Here is a 13,325-nt window from a genome sequence, read left to right on the forward strand (position 1 = left end):
TAGCATTTACATTGTATTAGGGATTATAAGTAATCTAGAGATGATTTAAAGTATGAGAGAATGTATACAGATTATATGCAAACACTGCATCATTTTATATAAAAGACTTGAGAGCATCATTGGATTACGATATTTGCAGGGGCTGGGAGTGGGGTTCTAGAACTCACTCCCCACGGATACCTAGGAATGATCATATATTATTCCCCATGCCAATATTTCACTGTCTTGATTACTGTAGGTTTACAGTAAATTTTGAAGTCAGGTGGTGTGAGCTCTGCAAATTTATTCATCCTTTTCAAAATTGTTTTCACTACTCTAGATCCTTTGCATCTCCATTTGAACGTTAATTTTATCTTACTATTTCACAAAAAAAACCTGCTAGGGTTTTGATTGAGATTTTATCACATCTTCATGTTAACTTTAGGAAAATTGATATCTTAATAATACAACTGTTCTTTAGCTTGAGCAATATTTTTTCACAATCAATATACAGATTATGCACATATTTTCCTACATTTAAGCCTGAGTATATGTTTTTATGCTTTTTAAATTTTCTGGCTGTTCTTTACTATTAAACAGAAATACTGTTGATTTTTTTGTATAAAAATTAATACTGTAATTTTTTGATCTTGTAACCTGTGATCTTGCTGAACTCCTCTATTTCAGTAGCTTTTGTGATTTCTTATAATTTTCTACATATATGATCATGTAATTTGCAGTTTTATTTCTTCTTTTCCAATATTTTCTATTTATTTCTTCTTCTTCCTGTACTTGCTAGAACTCAAGCACAATGTTGAACAGAAGTGAAAATGGTGTGCATCGCTGTCTTGTTCTTTATCTTAAAAAGTATTCAATCTCTCACTACAAAACATGTTAGCTAAAGGTTGTTTAGAGAAGTCCTTTATTAGACTAAGTTCTCTGGCATTCCTAGTTTGATGAGTCTATATCATGAATGATTTCTGACTTTCATCAAATGCTTCTGTGTTTAATAAGGTGCTCATATGGTTTTTCACCTTTATAAATATGGTTAATGCTTTCCTAAGATAAACTCCATTTAATCATGTGTATTGTATGATTTAAATATTACTGAATTTAAATTGCTAATATTTTGTTAAGGGTTTTTCTATCTGTGATGATGAAGGATACTGATCTCAAGTTTTAAGTTTTTTGACTGATTTTGGTACAAGACAACACTGGCCTCATAAAATGAATTGGGAAGTGTTCTTTTCCTCTGTTTTCTGAGATAATGACAGTATTTCCTCCTCAAATGTTGGTAGAAATTATTAGTGAACTCGTTTGCAATTTGAATTTTCTTTCTGGCAAAGTTTCTAAAATAAACTCAACTTCTTTAATAGGGTTTACTGAGATTTTTCTAATTGTCTTTAAGTCAGTTTTGGTCATTTGTGCCTTCTTACAAATTTGCACCTAAGTCAGTCAACTTTTCCTTAAAGAACCAGACAGTAAACACTTTAAGCTTGCAGGGCATATATAAATAGTCTGTCACAACTACTCAACTCTACTGTTACAGTTGCAGCCCAAAACAATATATGAATACATGGACATGGCTATGTTCGAATAAAAGTACAGGCAACGAACCTACAGGTCACAGTTTGCCAACCAATGATCTAAGTGATCAAATCTAGCAACAGTCATTCTTAAGGTTCCCTTATAATTCTTTTGGTATCAGTAGAATTCCCTCTTTTAGTCCTGATATTGGCAGTAATATAAGTTCACAATCTCTCTTTTGTTGGTCTAGCTAGAAATTTATCATGTTATAGATCTTTTCCCAGAATTACTTTTTATTTCATTGATTTCACTGAGATTTTTTTTTCAGTTGTTTATCCGTTTTCAATGTCATCACCTTTTGCTCCTATTTTTCCCATTTCCTTCTCTGTATTTTGATATTTAATGTGCTCTTCTTCCTCCAGTTTCTTATGGTAGAAACCTAAAGCATTAATTCTGGATCTGTTTTTCCTCATGTAAGCATTTAAAAATATACATTCTCCTCCAAGCACAACTTCAGCTGCACCCACATATTTCAATGTTTCATTTTTACCCTAATTTAGTTCAAAATACTTCTCTAGTATTCTTTGTGACTTCTCCTTTGACTCGTGCATTACTTAGAAATGTGTCCTTAAATTTCCAAATATTTACAGAATTTACCAGATATTTTTATGGTATTTCTAACTTTTTCCCTTTGTGGTCAGATGACAGAGTCTGTATCATTTCAAGTCTCTTAAATTTACTGAAAATTGTCTAATAGCACAGCATATCCTGTCTTGCTGAACACTGCATGTGCACTTGGAAATAATGTATATTCTGCTGTTATTGAAGGAGGGTTTCATAACCCTGGATGACAGTGTTAATGAATTCTATCAATGTCTTAGCTTGTGCTGTCCTAGTAACTTACCATTGACTGGGAGGCTTAATCAGGAATTAAATTTCTCTCAGTTGTGGAAAGCCAGATGTCCAAGACCAAGGTGCCAGCATGGCCAGTTTCTGATGAAAGAGCTCTCTTTCTGGCTTGTAGACAGCCAACTTCTTATGTCCTCACATAGGGAGAGGGGCAAAGTGCAGAAAGCCAGCTGTCTGCGGCTGTCCTTATAAGGACACTAATTCCACGCTGAGGGCCCCACCCTCATGATCTATCTAAGCTTAATTACCCTCCAAAGATCCTATCTCCAAATACCATTACTTTGGGGGGTGTGAATCTTGGGAGTACATAATTCAGTCCATAGCAGCAGCAGTACGTATTTCTATTAACTTACTCTAAAGCCTGTTAGTAGGTGCATGTATATTTAGAACTGTTAAGTCTTCTTGATGATTTTACCCTTTTATCACTGATAATTTTATACCTTGTCATATTCCTTGTCCTGAAGTCTACATTATCTGATATAGCCACTCCAGCTTTATTATAATTAATGATTGCACAGAATATCATTTCCCATCCTTTTAACCAATCTACGTCTTTATATTTAAAATTGGTTTCTTTAGATAAAGGTGAACTTACTTACAAAACAGAAACAGACTCACAGACTTAATGAATTTATGGTTACAGGGTGGGGATGAAGGATGGATGGAAGGGATAGTTAAGGAGTTTGGGATGGACATGTATACACTGCTGTATTTTAAATGGATAACCGACAAGGACCTACTATATAGCACAGGGAACTCTTCTCAATGTTATGCGGCAGCCTGAATGGGAGCAGAGTTTGGGGGGAATGGATACATGTATATGTATGGCTGAGCCCCTTCACTGTTCACCTGAAACTCTTACAACATTGTTAATTGGTTATACCTGATAAAAAATTAAAAAAAATTTTTTTAATATTTTTAAATAAAGTAGATTTCTTTATACATCATATAGTTATATCTCCTGCTGTCTTATACAATCTGACACTCTAACTTTTAACCAGTATTTTAGACCATTTACATTTAACATAATTATCAATATAACTGTGTTTAGATCTATCACATTGTTCTTTGTTTTCTATTTATGAGTTCATTACTCCTTTTTCTACCTTTTTTCTGCCTTCTTCTAGATTACATTTTATGATCCCATTTTTATCTCCACTATTGTATTCTTAACTATTTTTTGCCCTGCATCAATATACATCTTTAACTCACAACTTCTCTTCATATCATATCAGTTCATATATAATATAAAAACATATCCAGGTTTTCTAGATTTTATAGTGAGAGGGTAAATCTAGTCCCAGTTATTTCATCACAGCCAGAACATAAACCCCCAAAATATTTTTTAATAATTTGATTTTTAATCCTATACTTGGGGAAACAGATGTTGAGAGACCCTCTTCATATTGCACTTTAAAGAAAAAAGCTATATTTCGATTTCATAAAATGAAGAGTGTTGCATCTAGTTTAACTAAGCAATTAGTTTTATTTAAAGGGTTACAATGTACAGTAGTTCCTATTCTTTATTTTTCTTTCAGTTACTAGTTCTTCTTCTTAATTTTAAATAAGACTGCCTAAGACAAGAGCTTCTGACCCAAATAATTCTTCCTTTACCTTTATCTCCCTGGCTCTCTGATTCCTGGCTTCACTGAATTCCAGTTCATTCTCCCTCATTTTTGCTTTGGTAACCTATTCAAATTCTCTTTTCTGGCTTATGAGAGTTTAATCTTTCTTTATTATGGGTTTAGACTTATTTCCCAAAATGAAAAGCATCCCTAATTTAATTAATATAATCCTATATAAAAATATGAGGAAGTACTGAAAGTTTTGTCTTGCAGTCTTTCAGTTCTACATCTATTCTATAAAGTGATATCTTCATAAAAAAATACTATTTTTAAAAGAAGTATCATTTTGAAAAGTTCTGACATACATTTCATGAATAAAGCATATGATAAAAGAGAAAGAATATATTCAACAAATCAAGAAATATAATACATAACAGGTAAAATCAGATTTAGAATGAATTTCTGCTTTTTACCACTTCATATTTATTTGAGATGGATGGCATCACCGACTCAATGGACGTGAGTTTGAACAAGTTCCGGGAGCTGATGATGGACAGAGAAGCCTGGCGTGCTGCAGTCCATGGGGTTGCAAAGAGTCGGACATGACTGAGTGACTGAACTGAACTGATTTATTTCACTTATCCAAGAGGCTTTAGAATTATGTACTTAGCTAAATTTTTCCTATTAGGTTGAACTATACGAAACTGTAATATTTACAGGTCAAAGCAAGGTCAAAACTGGCAATTTTATATAATTTAACCTGTCACTAATCAATAAACATAAGCCTTGGAGTATTAACCAAACAGAACTTAAAAAGTGTGTAGGTTGTTTTATCAGTACACAAGCGCCATCTAGTGGCAGAAAGCAAAATTGTAGCTCTGTACTTGTTAATACTACTGCGGCTAAGTCACTTCCCTCCGTCCATGGGATTTTCCAGGCAAGAGTACTGGAGTGGGGTGCCATTGCCTTACAAACATTCAATTTCTCAACTGTTCTACTTTCCAACAGACTTTTGAGAAAGGCATTACAAACTGGTAACACTTAGACTGATTGTTTAAACAGGTTCAAAATACCTAGTAAGCCAACATCACAATAATTAGCAGCTAGTCATCAGCCTATGAACTTTGAAGATGGAGAAGAGGGGACAGTGACTAGATATTTAGGAGGCAGACTTGGGGATTGCACGATAGAGGCCATGAAGGGTGACTTTCACATATGCTGTAATAGTGTTCACAATGAGAGGAGTTGGAGTAGACCTTTGGAGAGAGAAGGAATTCAGTTTTGACTATGTTCAGTTTCAACTGAATATGAGATCCTTATAAAGAGTCCATTTTATCACTCTTTAAAGCCTCAGTGAAGGGTATTAGAAGATCTATCTTTGGCATTGAGGGTTTGTTGGGAGTACATATGGAAAGAGGAGTTTTAGGGTCTAGGGCTTCCATAATATGGAGAAGGCAATGGCACCCCACTCCAGTACTCTTGCCTGGAAAATCCCATGGGCAGAGGAGCCTGGTGGGCTGCAGTCCATGGGGTTGCTCAGAGTCGGACACAACTGAGTGACTTCACTTTCACTTTTCACTTTCATGCATTGGAGAAGGAAATGGCAACCCACTCCAGTGTTCTTGCCTGGAGGATCCCAGGGACAACGGAGCCTGGTGGGCTTCCATCTATGGGGTCGCACAGAGTCAGACACGACTGAAGCAACTTAGCAGCTTCCATAATAGGGATGTGTAATATTATCTTGGATAAAATGGCATTGTTTAGGATACAACCTAAGTTTGAGTGACACGTCTGTTATTCATTCATCTAGTATTTAAGCATCTCTCCTCAAAGAGTTTGGTTATATTGGATTGCTGTTGTTCCATTTAGAACAATTTCATGGCATGCTCCTGTGCCAAGTTCCCCTTGTCATCAGGTGTGCTTGGTATGTTTGTGTCAAGACAGTATTTGGTTGCTTTTGGCTAATGTGTCCAGGTCCTGGTCCAGTCACTGGTAGCTAGGTTAGAAAAGTTGCTTTCTCTTAGCATGTGTAGTATGAGTCACAGCAAGTTAAACTTGTCCCTATAGGCAGATCCAGGTACTGCTTGAGGCTTCATGGTCTCCCGTTTTCCCTGGGAGATAAATCTGTGAGACTTAGAACTTTGTGGACCGCTGTGGCTGTTAGTAGAAATTTGATAGGTGAACCAGATTTTCTGAAGCATCTGAGCTGATTTAATTTATGTTAATTATCAGTAAAACTAGAAATAACTGGATTTTAGGTTATGAAATAGCTTATTAATTACATTTCACTTTCAGGTTCTCATCACATTAAGCCTGAATTACAGCATCCTTGTAATGCATCTTCTCCCTTAAACTTTAAGCCTATCCAAACTATTTCCCATATAGTGCAAAAGCAATTATTTTGAAGACAAATATACAATTATTTTATCTCTCAACTTAAAATCCTTTCAAGGCTCCCAATCAACTCCAGGATAACCTCTAAATCTCTTGGCATGCTGCTTGAGGACATCCAGATTAGCGACCTGCCTGAACTTCAGCCTCTTTATTCCATTCAAACCAAACTGCCTGCATGTCCATGAATAAACTAAACTTCTCAGGATTCCTTGCCCTTGTTCCCAAAATCTAGATTGCTTTTTTAACCTTCTTCAGCTGGCTGATGCCTTATTAACCTCGAAGATTCAGTTCAAGTGTCAATTCCTTCTGTCAATTCAGTTCAAAGCCAATTCCAAGTCAATTGGCTTCTTTAATTCCCCAATCTGAGTGAGGTGCTTACTCTCAACATTTCCATAGCAGTCTATGGAGACATCTATCACTCTGTTAGTTCCTCTTCACTGTCTTCCTCCTCTAGCCAACTATAGTCTACCATATTGTCTTTCACCAAATTATCTACTCTAACACAACATGTGGCAAAGAGTAGTCATTAGATAAATGTTTGCTGAATGAGTGTAATCTTGCAAAAGAGGAAAGTAAGGGAGGTCGAGAGCCTTGCCCAAGATCATACGATTGAAGGCATCAGAACAAGAACTTGAACCAAATATTCTGACTATAATGGAAATAATTTTCCCTCTGCATCTTTGCCTTCAGGGAGCAACTCTATAAAATAACTGTGCTCTGAAGAGCAGTTTGGATGGGACTAAACCCTGTTTCTCTAGGTTGACAAATTCTGGGATGAACAGATTACCTGGAACTTGTCTAAGAGCTATCCACAAACAAAAATGTGTTCCTCCTCTAGTACAAGTCTAAGGGCTATGTGGCCTATGAGGTATAGCAAATGGAAGACAGTGTTTTTGAAAATCAAGTCAAGCAGAAGAAAAATGAGACAAGAGCTAGAAAGAGAGAAAGGGAAAATGAGGGTGAAAGCCCTACAGTTTACCAGGCCTGAAGGTTTCCCCAAGAGACGTCCAGTTACACACAGAGAAATTCCCATGTTCAGCCTATACAGTTTGAGTTGTGGCCCTTTGACTATCTGCATCAGTAGACCAAGGGGCTTTCTGGCCGTTAGCCCTGCAATAAGGCTTTTTTAATCTGTGAATACAAAAAAACTAATCAACTATTTGCAGGAGGCCTGATTTCAGCCATTCTACTCCTTGAGATAATGTAAGTCTTTATTACAAAAATATAAACAAAAGTATAAAATGTTCACCAATCTTACATCTTGTACTGTCATATAAACTTCTGTGTGCATTCAACTTCCTATCTGTCAGTTAACACTACCCCAAATGAGAAAGAAAAAGATATCCTGGATGTATTCATTTTCAAACATCTTGGGTACATTAGAAGGAGACCCAGGTATTTCAGAATTCGAGTTGTATACACCGAGTTTGCTCATGGATAAATCCTCTTCCCTCAATCAACATAAAATGAGGCAGGCTCGGGGAGGGAGACCTTTTCATGAGCTCCTGTTTAGGCCTTTGAATAAGTTCAAGTGAGAAACCTAACCAGAAAAGAATTTAAAACAAAAAAGGCATGAGTAATAATCTAATTATTAAATAATATTATTTTAAACAGAAAATGAAAAGATCTTTTCAAAACTCCCTCTAAATGACACCTGTCTCTTTGACTTCTTAACTTTTCAGAACCTGCCTTAGTAAAAAGCTACCAATTCATCTGGAGTCTGACAAGGAGAAGAGCGTCTCCTCTGATCTTTGGTTCCAAATTCCCTGTCACACACACAGGTGTTGTCACCTGCAAATTAAGATCATATATGAAACCATAATGTTAACAGCCTAATAAGTAATGGGTAGGTTTGCCCTTTTGTGAGCAGAGTGTTTAGGTTGAAACATGGTTTGGTTGTTTACCAGTACTTCCTTATTTTCTTTTTACCCTTTTTATGATCTGCAGAAAATTCTAAAGACTCTTCAAAAATCTGAAGGAAGAGTCCACTTGATCCATTAAATGGGAACCGCCTAAGGCATAATCGTTTGGAGAAGTCGTTAAAAAATTCTCACAGCCTCATGACAACCATGGAATCAGACCTTGAAACCAGAAATTGCCAAGAACGGAAAAATGACAATGTTCTTAAGGTAGTGCTAGTGGTAAAGAACCGGCCTGGCAAGGTGGGAGACATAAGAAACGGAGCTTCGATCCCTAGATCGGGAAGAATCCCCTGAAGACGGGCACAGCAACCCACTCCAGTATCCTTACCTGGAAAAATCCCATGGACAGAGGAGCCTGGAAGGCTACAATCCATAGGATCGCAGTCAGACATGACTGAAGCAACTTAGCACAAATGCAGGCACTCACTTAATAGAAAATCTAAAACGGGGGAAAAAATCAAACCAAACCACCTGTCTGCAATGCAGGAGGCCTGCGTTCGATTCCTGGGTCCATAAGATCCCTTGGAGAAGAAAATGGCAACCCACTCCAGTATTCTTGCCTGGAGAACTCCATGGAGAGAGGAGCCTGGCAGGCCACAGTCCATGGGGTCACAAGAGTCAGACACAACTTAGCAACTAAACCATCAGCAAACCACCTGACTCCTGTCACATCCTCACAGCCCCACTCCTCTCCTCCAGGCCCAGGGCGGTCCAGCCACACTGGCCTCCTGGGGGCGGCATCGAGGCACCAGGCTTTGTGCTGCTTTTTCTTCTGCCTCAAAGTTCTCCCCTCTCTCTTAGCATTGACACTGCTTATTCCCTCTGCTCCTAGGCCTTGATCAAAATAGTCACCTCACCTAAGACAGAAATTACTGTCTGATTTTTTCATTGCTTTAGCACTAGACTGCTTTCATTTAAAAGTAGTAAGTTCACTAATCAAAAACTTCACTTCAAATAAAGGACTACAGATATCAAAATACATTAAGCTTTAAATATAATATTCTCTTGAATATTCATTATAGTACATTAAAAGAAAAGTATCTTATAAGTATAAAATTGACAAGGTGTTCCTATCTCAGGTGATCAAACCTATCTGTTGTGCTCAAGTAGGCAAGTAATTGTATTTATATTTGGTAACCTCAGACTGATGAGAAAGGCAAGGGTATGTAACAGAAAAAAGGGAAGCAAAGCAACCATAAGAGAAATGGTATATCTCTCGTGCTTCCCATGCAGCGTGGACACCAAGTTGAGGGCTGGTAAGCCTGGCAGTGTATGCTCCAGTAAGACAGAAGAGGATAAGAATCGAACCACATCCAAAGGAGACAAGGAGAGCTAAGAGCTTACTCCAAAAGGGCAAGAGGAAGATGGTCAATACTCTCCCACAGCATTACCTGAGGGGAAAAGACGGACTACAAGTCACCAACTGCAGGTTTCAGCAGGGCAGACAAGAGAGGAATCAGCTACTTGGTGGACAAGAGACATCACACCACAAAGACCACATGAGCCAGCACTAAGAGGGGGTTGGGGGGAGAGGCACCCTCCCTTCTCACCAGGACAATAAAGTAAACCCCCCCAGACACACTGGAGAGGAAAGATAAAGAGGCGGACGTTTTTCTTAGAGAACTTGAACAACAATATTTAAATGAGCCATTTATTATTTGAGTAAGACTGAATCGTGAATGGTAATTTTTCCACTACCAAGCAAGACACCAAAAAGTATTAGATTATCTATTGATTAAACAAATAACTTGTCCTATCTGAACGGTAATAATTTGTCAGCAAATACACAAAATGCTTTTAAAAGCAACAGCATCCCAACACTAAAAGGAATGATAATCATGTGACTGGAGAGAGGTTATAAGCTAACACTACAATGGCACCCATACTGCAATATAAATGCATCGAATCAGTGTTCTCTATACCTTAAGCTTACACAACGTTGCACGTCAATTATGCCTCAATTTAAAAAAAAATTTTAAGCATCAACAAATGTCTGATCAAACATGAGAAATAATTTCTTAAGCATAGAAGCAGTGGGAGAAATCACACCAAAAATTTTATAGATTATGCCATATAACATTTAAAACTGGAGTACATTAAAAAACAAAACTAAAAAAGCCATTTTTAAAAAACAGGAAAATCAAACAAATATTCTTAATGCTAATATCCTCAACACACAAACATCTGAAGACAGATTAAGCAATGCAATCAAAATTAGCCAATTAAAATGGACAAGTAACTAATAAATATTTATTTAAAAAACTGTTGAGCATAACAGGTTATCAATAAAACCAAAAAATATACCACTTTTTAACTATCAGGACTATGTTTTAAGCTCAATGTTGTCAGAATAGTATGAAATACACTATAAGAAATTAGTATAAACTTCAATGTAATTGGGTAATATATTATTCTTTTTATTTTTTTTTTAATTTTATTTTATTTTTAAACTTTACAATATTGTATTGGTTTTATATTACTCTTTTTAACCCAATACTCCCCTTATAGTAATCTATCTTAAGGAAATAATCAATGATATAAACAAAAACTTGCATATAAAGATTTTTTACTGAAACATTATTTATAATTGTCCAAAAATAGGGGGAGGAACAATCTAGATGATCAAAAACAGGTGTTTTTTAATATACTTATCATTAAGTATATTAATGATAAGTATATTAAAGTCTTGTAAACAAGTCTTGTTTACACTTTACTAAATTCTTGTAAAGTATACCTCAACCATATGAATATAGCCATCAAAACTGTTTTTCAAAGGTTAAAGATATGAAAAATGATACCTCTATTAAGTGAAAAGAAGGTGTAATACTCCACGTTCAAAATGAACAAATGATGATATATTCATACAAAGAACATTATTCAGCAATTAAAAAAACGGTAGAACCTAGGTATAAGCAACATGGATGAATCCCAAAAATCAAAAACTAAAAACAAACAAAACAAGAAAACCATTATATGAAGTGAAAAAAGCCAGACACAAAGAATAAAAGCTGTAGGAGTCTATGTAAGTTCAAGGACAGGCAAAACTAGTCTATGGAGATAGAAGAGTGGTTATTACTTCTAGGAGGAAGAATACCAAGTGCAAATAGGTATGAGGAAACTCTCAGGGGGATGGAAATGTTCTGGAGCTTGACAGGTGATGATCACATGAGGACACACAGATGTGAAAGGCCATCAAATAAACTATAAATACATAGGTCCATAAATAAAACAATAAAGTCATCAAGATGTACATTTAAGACTCGTGCATTTTACTGTTCCTATATTATACTTCCATAAACTAAGACAGAATTGCATATAAAGGATAATTTATATTTGGTTAAATATATTTGTGTGAAAAGAACAAGAAGAATGTAAAGCACATCAAAATATTACAGGTCTTTAATTCTAGGTTTGCAAATTATCTGTATTTTTTTACTTTCTGCATTTTCCACATTCTCTACAATGAGCCATATGACTTTTATAAATAATCAGGAAAAAATAAAAACCCTTAGATTTTTTACAGAATTCTGCCACATGTGCAAAAGAAAATTCTGTTACACTTAAAACTATCCCAAAATTATTCCATGTGCAGAAACACTTAGTAAATCCTCCTAATAACTTTCCTGTAAGTTATAAACAGTCATGTTTGCAATGTATTCAGACAAATTAAGCAAAGTACTAATTAAGCTAAAAGCATGTGCTTGCTGAAAAAATGAGCAAGACAACTGAAAATTCCACAGCACACTGTGGAACAACTTTAAAACGTGGTCCTGCCTGCAGCAAACGTAGGGCTTTCATGAGCTCCTGTAAAAGTTATTTTTTTTAATGTATTACTTTTTTCTTTATAAGCCCGATATATCTATATTCCATGAAAAATACCCCAAGTGAACTTTCTTTACAACAAAAATACCTTTTGAGTTTCAGAAACTTTGATAATATGCATAAAATAATAAATAAGAACAAAACCAAAGAAGACATACAAACCTCTGATTGTACATGCCCCGAAAGTTGTAATTAGCTCTATAATTGGGGAAAGGCTTTGGGTCTAATGGCCTGTAGATGGCAGGCTCTCCCCTTTTCATAGCAAGCCCATTCAGTTCCACAGTTGGAGTGATACTACCTGTTTAAAAGAAATATTAAAGGCACAGAAATGAAATATTTCCATAATAAATCATCAAGTGTATGTTTATTTTACATATAACTAGCACAGAGGAGTGGATGGCCCCTTGTCTGATTTGTCTAAGGAGGCGCATAAACAAGCTGCATAAACAGGAAAGTCATTTCTAATGAAATCTCTTCAGGGTTTTTGCAACATTTTCTGTACAGTAATGGCCAAAAATTGAACTTTACAGTTACACTATTTCAAAAGAAGAGAAACAAACATTCATAAATCGCTTAGTTTGTACGTCATAAAAACCGTTGAACTTGACAGTTACTTCCTCCAGAAAGCTTATGATTTTTAATCATTAAAACCATTATCATCTGAATATTTTTATTTATATTTTGGTAATCAAGCAACTAAAATTAGCAAAAAATACAGGGTTATCAGTAATTCTTGCACTTATCTAGTGAAAATAAATTTTTTCTACAACAATAGGAAAAAATAGTACATAAAACAATGCCCTGTGAATAATCTTTAAAGATACTGAAGCATTTATGGATGAAGTGACATATCTGAGATTTATTTCAAAACAATTCAGAGGACAGAGAGATGAGAAGATGGGACGTGTAGGTAACTGTTGCACCTGACGACAAGTACAGAGATATTCACTATCTTACTCTTTCTACTTTTACAAAAGTTTGAAAAATCCCATAATAATTCACAAATAATGTACAACTATTACGTCAACTTTAAGCAGCAAAAAAGGTTATTTAGTTAAAAATATATACATATATGTTCCACATGTTGTTGTTCAGTCACTAAGTCATGTCCAACTCTTTGCAACCCCATGGGCTGCAGCACACATTATAACAAACTACAAAAATGAACCTAAAGCCTTAATAGAAAGTAAAATGTATTTCCAGTCTA

At 35.6% G+C, this 13,325-nt stretch overlaps 1 protein-coding gene across 22 annotated transcripts in view; it reads right to left on the minus strand.

The window, feature by feature from the left end:
- Positions 1-13,325, minus strand: part of STAU2 (staufen double-stranded RNA binding protein 2) — a 303,811-nt gene that overhangs the window by 241,233 nt on the left and 49,253 nt on the right. For all 22 annotated transcript variants that reach the window (XM_059893107.1, XM_059893112.1, XM_059893104.1 and 19 more), the window contains one exon: positions 12,281-12,416. In XM_059893107.1, coding sequence (XP_059749090.1) covers positions 12,281-12,416 — 136 coding nt within the window. The remainder of the gene's footprint in view (positions 1-12,280; positions 12,417-13,325) is intronic.

This window comes from Bos taurus, chromosome 14, assembly GCF_002263795.3.
Source record: "Bos taurus isolate L1 Dominette 01449 registration number 42190680 breed Hereford chromosome 14, ARS-UCD2.0, whole genome shotgun sequence".
Lineage (NCBI taxonomy): Eukaryota > Metazoa > Chordata > Mammalia > Artiodactyla > Bovidae > Bos > Bos taurus.